Source organism: Giraffa tippelskirchi, chromosome 11 (genome assembly GCF_054371585.1).
Source record: "Giraffa tippelskirchi isolate mGirTip1 chromosome 11, T2T-mGirTip1v1.2.pri, whole genome shotgun sequence".
Lineage (NCBI taxonomy): Eukaryota > Metazoa > Chordata > Mammalia > Artiodactyla > Giraffidae > Giraffa > Giraffa tippelskirchi.
The window spans coordinates 31,996,047-32,007,873 of record NC_137285.1 but is presented as its reverse complement, the minus strand read 5'-3'; the positions used below and the strand labels follow the sequence as shown (position 1 = coordinate 32,007,873).

Below are 11,827 nucleotides of genomic sequence, written 5' to 3'. Positions count from 1 at the left end.
TCTTCGCATGAGGTGGCCAAAGTATTGGAGTTTCAGCTTCAACATCAGTTCTTCCAATGAACACCCAGGACTGATCTCCTTTAGGATGGACTGGTTGGATCTCCTTGCAGTCCAAGCGACACTCAAGAGTCTTCTCCAACACCACAGTTCAAAAGAATCAATTCTTTGGTGCTCAGCTTTCTTTATAGTCCCGGAGGAGCCCCCAAGATGAATGGTTCTTGCTGAACCCACGAGAAAACACCAGGATTCTTGGCCTCTGGAGGAGAAGAATTCAATCCGGGGCCAGAGGCGAGGTTTGAGCGCTCAGAGCTTCTGTGCAATAGAGTTTATTAAAGTATAAAAGGGATAGAGAAAGCTTCTGACATAGACATCAGAAGGGGGCAGAAGGAGTACCCCCTTGCTAGTGTTAGCAGTGGAATTACATACTCTCAAACTAGTTACTACAGTGAATCAAAAGAATGTCTGGAGGTTGTAAAGACCTCACCAGACCTACTCCCATAATTCGCTTTAAGATAACAGAATTAGCCAGAAGGTTTTTTCCAGAGACTGTCCTCCAGCAGGATACATTATTGTTATATAATCCTAAGGAATGTAGAGGGGAAAAAAAATAGTCTGTCCTTTCTTCCTCCTTGAGAATTCCAGAGCCCTCTGTCCTTGGGGACTCCTAGACTTCCTATCAACCTGCCTAGGAAATGACTCTCTCATTCCCCTCTTTTCTTTTAGGAGAATTATGTTGCCAAGGGAAAGGGGCGTCTTTTTCGTTACATAACTACTTCCTGCTGTTTAGGGGCGTGGTCCCTAGATTGTTAAGGCAACATATTCTCCTAATCCTCATATTGAGGGTCTCTGGTCCAAGGGCCCCAAGTAATATTTGGAGGAGGCTGTGGCACTCGTAGGAGCTCGGACAACCATTTGTAACTTGAAAGCCTTCATGCGACTAGAAACACATCCAATTACACAGTTACAGATGCAAGGCAAAATAGTCATTAAACCAAGTTAAAATCAAAATGAAAAGTCACATTATGTCCATAGTTAAAGTACAAAGTGTTGCACCAGTTCATCTTAGGGTTGTTAGATGTCATCAGTTTAAGAAGAGGCATCACATGCAATTGTTGTTGAAGGTATTTGAAGACTTGGAGAAAGTCTTTTCCTTGAAGTGGAGATGTCCACCATGGGAAGCCTTCCACTGATGAAGAGGGAAGCGCTCCATAGACCCAGCAGTTAGACTGATTGTGAAATGCTGCGTAGGAGTGAGCCCAGGACAGGAAGATATTGTCTTGAGGATCAAACGGCAGACTCAGGATTTTTGGAGTCAGCAGAAGTAGGCTCACATAGATTATCAGGTCCACCTGAAAAGTACAAAGTCAGAGCATAGAAAGTAAAGACATAAAATGAAGTCACTTAGTTCTGGTCAGGGTGCCACCTCTTAACTCGAGTGTGATGTACCCACGAATCAATTCCTGGCACTTTGACAGCTGTGGGAGAAGAAAGAATAACCTGGTAAGGGCCTTCCCAGAGGGGCTCAAGGGATGGGCCACCAGACCCCAATGTTTTTATGAGGACCTCAGTTCCTGGCTCAAATAGAAGCTTGCTTGACTCAGAGGCTGGATCAGGAGTCTCCTGCTGTTAATGCCTGTTGAAAAGCTGAAAGCTGAGTTACATAACTAGTTAATTCCAAGGCTTCAGGGTCTATAACAATATCTGTGCTTAAGAAAGGTCTTCCATAAATACATTCAATGGGAAACAGTCCCTCCTTTTTGGGGACAGTTCGAGCCCTCATTAAAGCTATGGGTAGTACTTTAATCCAATTGTCCTGCATCTCTTGAGTTAATTTGCGCAGATGTCTTTTGATAATGTCATTAGCTTTTTCAACCTTTCCTGAGGATTGAGGTCTCCAGGAACAGTGTAAGTGATATTCTATTCCTAGAGCTTTAGACACCCCCTGAGTTACAGCAGCTTAAAAGGCGGAGCCATTATCACTCTGAAGGCTCCGTGGCAGCCCAAACCTGGGGATAATTTCATGGATTGAAATCTTTATAACCTCCTTAGCCTGCTCACTACGACAAGGAAAAGCCTCAATCCATCCAGTAAAAGTATCCACCCAAGCTTGTAAGCAAGAATATTCGTTAGATTTGGCATATGAGTAAAATCAATTCCCCATTCCTCTCCAGGATACTTTGCACTTCGTTGTAATCCAGATTTTGCTAGCTTTTCAGTCTTTGGGTTATTTTTCTGACAAACCTCACAACTTTTGATAATGTTTTTTAAAGTTTTCATTACATTTTTACCTTCAAACAAACGAGAAGCCATCTGGTAAGTACTCTGCACCCAAATGAAAACTCTGGTGTAAACCCTTAAGAATTTTCCCTTGAGCATTTTCAGGAATTGTTAACTGTCCAGTAATTATTTTTAAAGATTCAGGTGCTAATAAAGCCGCTGCTCCAATTACTCTTAGGCAGTGGGGCCACCCATGTGAAACTACATCTAATTCTCTGCTTAGATAAACAATAGGTTGCTGGTGAGGCCCTCGGGGTTGTGTCAAAACTCCCAAGGCCATACCTTTTCTTTCAGTGACAAACAAATTAAATTCTGCCCCTGTGGGCAAGCTCAGAGCGGGGAGCTTGCAGGAGAGCAGTCTGAAGAACCTTAAAAGCCTTTTGAGTATCTGGAGACCAAACCAGTTTGTCGGTTTGGGCCTGCTGAGTTTCAGCTATAAGTTTATATAAAGGCCGGGCAAGTTCGCCATAACCCGGAATCCAAATGCGACAGTAGCCTGTGATTCCCAAAAATCCTCTCAGTTGTCTTAAAGTCATAGGTAGGGGATGATTTAGTATAGGTTTAATTCTCTCGGGGCCTATGGCCCCTGTTCCTTCTGATATGATTAGGCCCAGATATCTAACAGATTGTTGACAAAGCTGAGCCTTTTCTCTTGATGCCTTGTAACCTCAGCCTGCCAGAAAGTTTAAGAAATCTTCTGAGGCTCGTGAACCAGCTTCCTCTGTCTCAGCACAGAGCAAAATATCATCTACATATTGTAACACCACCGCTTTAGAGCTATTAAAGTTTTGTAGATCCCGTGACAAACTTTGTCCAAATAAGTGAGGACTGTCACGAAATCCCTGGGGCAAAACTGTCCAAGTTAACTTAGAAGCTGGCTGAGTAGGGTCTTCAAAGGCAAATAGAAATTGACTTTCCTCCGCCAAGGGCACTGAATAGAAGGCATCTTTCAAATCAATTACTGAAAAATATTTGGCTTGTTTAGGAATTTCAGACAATAGAGTATAAGGATTAGGCACCACAGAGTGTAAAGGAACTGCAGCCTCATTTATTATTCGTAAATCTTGAACTAGTCTCCATTTACCATTTGATTTCTTTATACCCAAAATAGGAGTGTTGCATGGACTATTACAGGAAATTAATTGTCCCTGCTCCTTTAAATCTTCGATGATGGGTTTTAACCCTTCCTTCACCTCAGGTTTCAGTGGATACTGCTTCTTATTGGAAATAAGAGCGGCTTTTTGAGCTTGACAACCACAGGAATAACATTTTGTGCTCGACCCATAGATTTTCCATCAGCCCATACTCTAGGATTTACATTTTGTTCAATTAAAGGGAGAGAAAGGGAAGGCTCCATATTCATGAAAACAGGCATGGACCTTGCTCAGTATATCCCTCCCCAAAAGGGGTGAGGGAGACTCTGGAACGATCAGAAACTCCTGTGAAAATAGCAGTCTCAGTTATAGCTTAAAGAACAACTGAAGTAATACCTTTTGGCTCGTCCAGACAGTCCCATTACGGAAGCGGATCGGGAAAAAAGTGAGCCAGGGGCTTCAGTAAGCACGGAGTAAGTTGCCCCAGTATCTAAAAGGAAATCAACGGATTGGCCTCCCACAGTTATCAATACCCGGGGTTCCTCAGGTGTAATTAGGACTGGAGCTTGTGTGGGAACCCCCGGGCACCTTCAGTCCTGATTGTCTGGAGAGTCCGACCCCTGAAACCTATGCCTCTGGGGGCAGTCTCTCCTCCAGTGTGGTCCCTTGCAGACCGGACAAGGAGCCGGGGGCAGCTTAGATGCCTGAGGGCAGTCCCACTTGAGGTGCCCCTCCTTTCCACAGTAATAGCAAGCCCATCCCTTTTCACCCGGGTCCCTCTGGGCATTTTTCTCAGATTGTTTAAGGACAGTTCTCATAGCCATTGCGAGGGCTTCCGCCTGTTCCTTTGTCTTTTTCTGCCTTTCTTTCTTTTCCTCATGTTCCCTACCATAATAGACTGTCTGAGCCAGTTGTAACAGATTGTGTAAAGACTGATTTGGTCCATATGCCCGTTTTGATAGCTTACGGCGGATATTTGGAGCCAACTGAATGAGAAATCTATCTTTTAAGATCACTTTTCTCTCTTCACTTTTGGGATCAATCTCAGTGAATCTGCGAAGGCCTTCTCTCAGTCTGTCTAGGAATTTACCAGGAGCTTCCTTCTCCTCCTGTTCTATGCTTGCCAATTTGTCATAGTCTAAAGGCTTAGCACACACCTGTCTGAGTCCTTCAAGAATACATCTAACAAAATTACTCCGATCCCATCTTCCTTTAGCTGTGTTGTAGTCCCAGTCTGGTTCTGTAATTGGGACGGCCTGATTCCCAGTGGGGAGGGCGGTTATCTCGTCCTCCCTCTTCCCTACTGATTCATTACCAAGCCATTCATCTCCATAAGCAACCGCTTTCCCAAAAACTCGACTCTTTGAGTCAGGAGTGAGTGTTTGTCCCAAGATATACATCACATCCTTCCAAGTAAGGTCATAAAGCAGAGTAACACCTTTAAAAGCTCTAATATATTTTTCTGGGTCCTCTAAATAGTCTCCCAGATCCTCCGTGATTCTTTGTATTTTTTGATAAGAAAAAGACTTATTAACTCTCATAGACTGATTATTTCTCCCGGTGGGTGCTTCATGAAGAGGCAACAGCTTGTGTGGCTGTTCCTCAGTGTCTCTGGCTGCTCTGTGCATATGATCCCAGGGATAGATTGGAGAAACCTGTTTTTCTTTATCTCTTTGTCTCCTGTCCTCCATCTCATCTAGCAAAGTAGGAGGACAAGAGGGAGCTGAAGGAGTCACACCCAAATCTATACCCTTAGGACATAAGTCTGGCATATCTCACAGAGAGAAAAAGGGCAACACATATGCTACTTCTACCCATTTTCCTTGTTTTCTACAGAACCGGTCTAATTGTAAAACAATATTATTCTTAAGAGACCCTCCAACTGGCCACCGTTCGCCATCCTCCAATGGATACTGTGGCCATGCAGTATCACATGGGAAGACCAGGTGTGTCTCCTTTAAGCCCTGGGGATCAAATCTCTCTCAGTTTTTCAGGATACAGTTCAAAGGAGTGAGGCTGGAATTGTTAGCTCCCATCTGTAAGAGAGAAAAAAAGCGACCAGCGCCATCTTTCTACCGGAGGTGTCCCTCCCTGCTCTAGATGGGGGTATAGACAGACTTTACACCAAAGCTTTTCTTTCCTGGTTGGACTTAGTCTGTCCCTTACCGAAGCAGGCACCGTACTCGTCCCTCCCGGTTCTACCACCAAGAAGGGGTAGGGATCCACCAGGGGTAGACCTGATGGCATCCCTAACTAACATCCAGCTCTTCACCATTACCTCTGATGCCACCCGGGGTGCAATCAGAGTAACCTTCTGGAATGCCTCGCAGGCTAAGACTGCTGGGGGCACTGTTCGTCACCTGAGTGCCTGTGCATGACCCTGAGTATATTCCTGACCACAGTAAGACCAATACGAACATAAAACAGAGATGTTCCTTCCAAGAGTCACCACACCAGTATAAGAGTCTCCTCTGGTCCACTAAGAGCCAGCGCTACCAAAGGAAAAAACCCCATTGCTGTTCCAATCTGAGTAACATTTAACCTCAGAGATGCTCTTGGAGCTAGAGCTCCATCTAGCTTCCGAACTTTCGGTTCCTAGCGAGGCTAGGCGCTTCCTAACTACCAATCCAAGTTTGGGACCTAAGTCATAGTACACAGTAACAGCATAGATCACAAGTCCCTTGAAAGTCTATGATCCGACAGATTAGGTTAGTACTTCTGATTTCCAAGGAGTTATGAAATGGTCAAAGAGACCGAAAAGTTTGACTGAGAAAGGAGAGTTCGGTCCACACGCTTTGCCCATTTCTGCTCGGTCCAAAGGAGACATTGGGTGCCTCTTGGCATTGGCAGGTCGGTATAAACCCCCGACAGGTTTCTGCCATAAGCCGTGTGAGGTCACCTGCGGAACCGCAGAGCAGGGCTCCTCAACTTGCTTTGCGCAGGAGTAAAGTACAGCAGAAAAGGTGCTCGCTAGGAGAACAAAGAACTAGAGCTCCAAGCATCCTTACCTTGTCCTGAAGAATCCCGGATGAGCCCCAAAGATGAAAGGTTGTTGCTGAACCCACGAAAAGACGCCGGGATTCTTGGCCTCTGGAGGAGAAGAATTTAATCCGGGGGCCAGAGATGAGGCTTGATCTCTCAGAGCTTTTGTGTATTAAAGTTTTATTAAAGTATAAAGGAGATAGAGAAAGCTTCTTACATAAGCATCAGAAGAGGGCAGAGAGTACCCCCTTGCTAGTGTCAGCAATGGAATTATATACTCTCTACTTAGTTATTACACTGAATCAAAAGAATGTCTGGGGTTGTAAAGACCTCACCAGACCCACTCCCATAATTTACAAATTAAGATAACAGGATTAGCCAAAAGGTTTTTTCCAGAGACTGTCCTCAAGCAGGATACATTATTGTTATATAATCTTAAGGAATGTAGAGGAAAAAAAAGTTTGTCCTTTCTTCCTCCTTGAGAATTCCAGATCCCTCTCTCCTTGTGGACCCCTAGACTTCCTATCAGCCTGCCTAGGAATTGACTCTCTCACATCCATACATGACTACTGGAAAATCCATAGCCTTGACTAGACGGACCTTTGTTGGCAAAGTAATGTCTCTGCTTTTTATTTTTATTTTTTTAAATAAATTTATTTATTTTAGTTGGGGGCTAATTACTTTACAATATTGTAGTAGTTTTTGGCATACATTGACATGAATCAGCCATGGGTTTACATGTGTTCCCCTTCCTGGACCCCCCTCCCACCTCCCTCCCCATCCCATCCCTCTGGGTCTCTGCTTTTTAATAGGATGTCTAGGTTGGTCATAACTTTTCTTCCAAGCAGTAAGTGTCTTTTAATTTCATGGCGGCAATCATCATCTGCAGTGATTTTGGAGCTCCCCAAAATAAAGTCAGCCACTGTTTCCACTGTTTCCCCATCTATTTGCCATGAAGTGCTGGGACCGGATGCCATGATCTTAGTTTTCTGAATGTTGAGCTTTAAGCCAACTTTTTCACTCTCCTCTTTCACTTTCATCAAAAGGCTCTTTAGTCCTTCTTCACTTTCTGCCATAAGGGTGGTGTCATCTGCATATCTGAGGTTATTGATATTTCTCCCAGCAATCTTGATTCCAGCTGTGCTTCATCCAGCCCAGCGTTTCTCATAATATACTCTGCATATAAGTTAAATAAGCAGGGTGACAATAAACAGCCTTGACGTACTCCTTTTCCTATTTGGAACCAGTCTGTTGTTCCATGTCTGGTTCTAACCGTTGCTTCCTGACATGCATACAGATTTCTCAAGAGGCAGGTCAGGTGGTCTGGTATTCCCATCTCTTTCAGAATTTTCCACAGTTTATTGTGATCCACACAGTCAAAGGCTTTAGCATAAATATACAATTAAACATGTCAACATTTATACAACTATATAGTCAAAAAAGAAAATAAGAAAATAAATGATGAAAATTAAAGAAAGATGAAATATCGTTAATTAGCAAATGCTAAGCAGATATTTTGTACTTACACTTAAATAAAATGCATTGTTTAAGAAAATTAAAGACAATTAGTAGTTCCTACAAACTCCCAGAAGAACAATCAAAGGAAAATATTAAGATTTTTATAAAACTTTCAACACTATCTCTGGATATATAATAATAACAAAGGCATATTCAAACTACAATTTTATTCTACTTCACCAAACTAACATGTGATTGTAAAGATAAATCTGAATTTTTTATCTGAATATAAGCTTCAGCAGTCTCCCTGTACATTCTTGACAGATTTATGATAACAAGAAAGAAAAGTAAATTATGACAGATGACATAAAATTGAGAACCTAAGTATTACTATAAATATGATCTCAATAATTAGAATTTGCCAACAGAAAAAAAAATGAATGTGCAACTTTTAAAGTAAGAGGAAGCTGGGATAAAAACATTTTTTAGTGAATAAATAATAGTGAAGTTAAAATATAAAATAAACTGTAAAAGAATAGTTCTAACTTAATCGTAATCATGGAAAATATAAATAAATTTTCAGTCTAAAGCACAAGGACTCTAAAATTGAATTTATAAAAATAAACTCAGCAATGTACCGTGTGTAATAGATGTTCTTCAAAGAAATAGAGCAAGAGGGCTGAAAATAAACAGATGAAAAAAGGATATAATATCAAAAATTAAGCAAAAGTAAACCTGTTGCAATTTTATAAATAAGACAATTGAATCTCAATGAAACATACCATGAGACAATGAAGACATTATATTATGATAAAAAGCTACACTAGCTCCAGAAGATATTATGGTTATGAACATACATACAGCTAACAATACAGATTTAAAATATATACAAAAAAATGTCTTTAGAATTATGGAAAAAAATAACTGAATCAACAAATTTAATAGCAATTTTAACACTATGAGCTTCCCGGTGGCACAGTGGTAAAGAATCCACCTGCCAATACAGAAGATACAAGAGACACAGATTCAATCCCTGGATCGGACAGATCCCCTGGAATAGGAAATGCCAACCCACTCCAGTATTCTTGCCTGGAGAATTCCGTGGACAGAGGAGCCTGGTGGGCTATAGTCCATGGGGTTTCAAAGAGTTAAACATGACTCAGCACCCGAGCACACATGCACACATTTCAGTGGGGAAAGATGAATGAAGTTGCAAAATCTTATGAATATTGAAAAAGTAAATTTGGATTCCTCACATCGTAAGCATGTGAACTCCAGATATATCATAGCTATAAATGTAAAAGGTAAAATTATAGAGCTAAAAAGGAAAATGCAGGTGAATTCTGTATGTTTGTGACTTAGGGGTAGATAAGGATTTCATGAACACAAAGCAGAATGAAAATAGTTTCCTGTGTAAAACTATGTCAAAATGAAAAGATTTTTAATCAGCTGCACACAGATAGATGACAGACTGGGACTGATATTTGCTGTATCTGAAATCAATAAAGAATAACACCTTGTAACCAGAGAATGCAGATTAATACAAGAAAGACTTAACCCTACAAGAATGAATTTTGCAGAAATTCAGATTGCATATTAATACCAAACCTACCAGACTATAGGGATTGGGGACTTTCATGGACTAATAGGAGTGGAAATTGTTACAGCCACTTTTAAAGTAATCTGGCAGTAAAAGCAAACAAACAAGCAAAAAATCTCAAACCAGAATGAGAACCATGTATAAATTAAAGTACGTCACAATTTGTACAAATTAAGGTACAGTGAAACAACACAAACATTACTACATATTTTACAAGATCACATACACACACAGAGGTAACAAATCATACCATAAATGTGAGAACCTATAGAGAAACAGAGCAAAGAAGTGAAAACAGATATTTAAGGAGAAAATTAAAAAAATAGAAAAAGTACTTGTAATGACAATATTATATCATAAACTTATTACAATGCTTGTTGTTAGTATGAAGCCTCTGACATTTAAAAAATAAGAAGAAATGAGACAAGAAAATTCGATTTACAGCCTATTTGGACACACATTAACACTTAGATCAACTCTTAGTGATCTGTTAGCTCTGCATAAATCAGTTTTAACTTTTTATCCCTTTAAAAATATCAATTTATCTGATTTACACTGGTCCAGAGAGTTTTGGATAGTATGTTATCTACAATGTCTAGAAGGTTTATGAGAAATTTCAGTATGGTTTTTTGCCTCCAATTCTTTTTTTCTCTTTGCAAATACAAATAATTACTTTTATGGTTATCAAACTAAGAACACCAAAACTCGTATAGAACTCCCAATCACTAATAAAAATATTTTAAATTTCTACTAAACACAGCACTATACATCATTTTTAAATTGAATCACACAAATCAGCTGCAACATTTAAAATTATTCACACATTAGTAGTAGTAATATTCGTGGTGTTAACCGTCTTGACTTTGAACTGTCATCTACAGAAATTTATAACCTAAATTAGAGGCAATAGTCCATACAAAAAGGACCTTTTATTATTTAATAGAGCCCTCCACTTCCAAAGAGCAAAGTACTCAACAATGTCAAATACAGTCAATTGGCAATATAAGTAATTGGAATATATATCTTGCAGAAGCTGAGTACCTCATAGTGGTTTCCTGTTTTGTCTCCAACAAATAACTATTATAAATGAACTACTTATTCATGCTAAGTGGTAGTTGTTTTCCTCTAAAAAATATTAGGTTTCTTATAGCTTTATTTCATTTTGACCAATTGTATTCCTTTTACTCTAAGTCTTGAAAACAACATTATATTACACTAGAAAGGTTTCAGGCTATTTAGAAGGTTAGATTTGTACAAAGTTACAGATTATTTAGTAATAATAGAACTTTGTTGGATGCTAAATTGACTATTCCCAGTACAGTCTATTTTTTAAAAAATTATTGATAGAGAACCATAATGGAATGTGTCACCACAGCTATCTTTAAATCACCCTTTACTTTTATTCCCTCTTAGTTGGGCACTTCATAAAGTTTTGCTATCAGTAATAATGACAAAGTACTTACTTTCAAAAAATTTTTAGTTTTCTTCCTTTCCTACATCATTTTCTTTCATTTTTCTTATGTTCACTCTCCTCTTTGGTGCTTAGATTTCTATAGCACTATATCATCATATTCACCAATCACTTTTCTAATTTTCCCCCATTTTCCAGAATTATGGTTTATTAAAATCATATTTCATATTAGATAATGAAAAACTCATCAGTTTAACTCATTTATAATTAACTACCTAGCCTAGGATGCCAAAAGCTTGATTTATAAAGAACTCTTTATTTCAGGAAAAAGTCTAATTAGCTCATAATCATAGTCATGCAACAAGAAATTATAAACATATAATTGTATTAATTTATAAAACACCTGGACCCAATCTTATACTAAACAATACTATATCAAAGCATAAAAATATAGGCTGAGTTATGAACTGTACAGTATGTCGTCAGGAGAGGAGATGAAATATTGAGGGATATACTGCTTGAACTCACCTCTTCCAAGACCCCTTACAGCGAAGGTCTGAAAGACCAGGTCAAGCTGTTGAAGATGCTGGACTTGGGGCAACAGAAGGGATATGCAGTGGAATTTTTGATAAAAATTTGGCATTTCATTAATATATCATCAATCCTTATATGAATCAAATTTGAAAAGAGAACTTAACCAAGAAGAGATAACAGATCAGGCCTTGAGTGTGAATCAGAAGCCAAAACAACCATTTTTTTTCATCTTTTCATTGACATACTTTTAAATTTTAGTAGTATTATTGAATAACAATTTCCATATATCATCATAATAAGGAATTCTGGATAATAGGATTCATTTTGCTGATACATGACAATTTCATGATTGAGAATTTATGATTGAATATTAACTTAAAGTAATTTTATATGAATTTCTCTACCTATCTTATGCTCAATAGATCTTTAATGAATTAATTTCTGAAATACCCATATCAATGAAAACTGTAG

The 11,827-nt window shown here is 39.3% G+C and overlaps 1 protein-coding gene across 2 annotated transcripts in view; it reads right to left on the bottom strand.

The window, feature by feature from the left end:
* Nucleotides 1-289: 289 nt before the first annotated feature.
* Nucleotides 290-11,827, bottom strand: part of LOC145526900 (uncharacterized) — a 32,309-nt gene continuing 20,771 nt past the window's right edge. For both annotated transcript variants that reach the window (XM_081543703.1, XM_081543704.1), the window contains exons 3-4: nucleotides 6,380-6,461; nucleotides 290-5,407 (exon numbers count right to left, since the gene is read on the bottom strand). In XM_081543703.1, the coding sequence (XP_081399829.1) occupies nucleotides 3,962-5,143 (1,182 nt within the window). In that variant the 5' untranslated portion in view covers nucleotides 5,144-5,407; nucleotides 6,380-6,461 and the 3' untranslated portion in view covers nucleotides 290-3,961. The remainder of the gene's footprint in view (nucleotides 5,408-6,379; nucleotides 6,462-11,827) is intronic.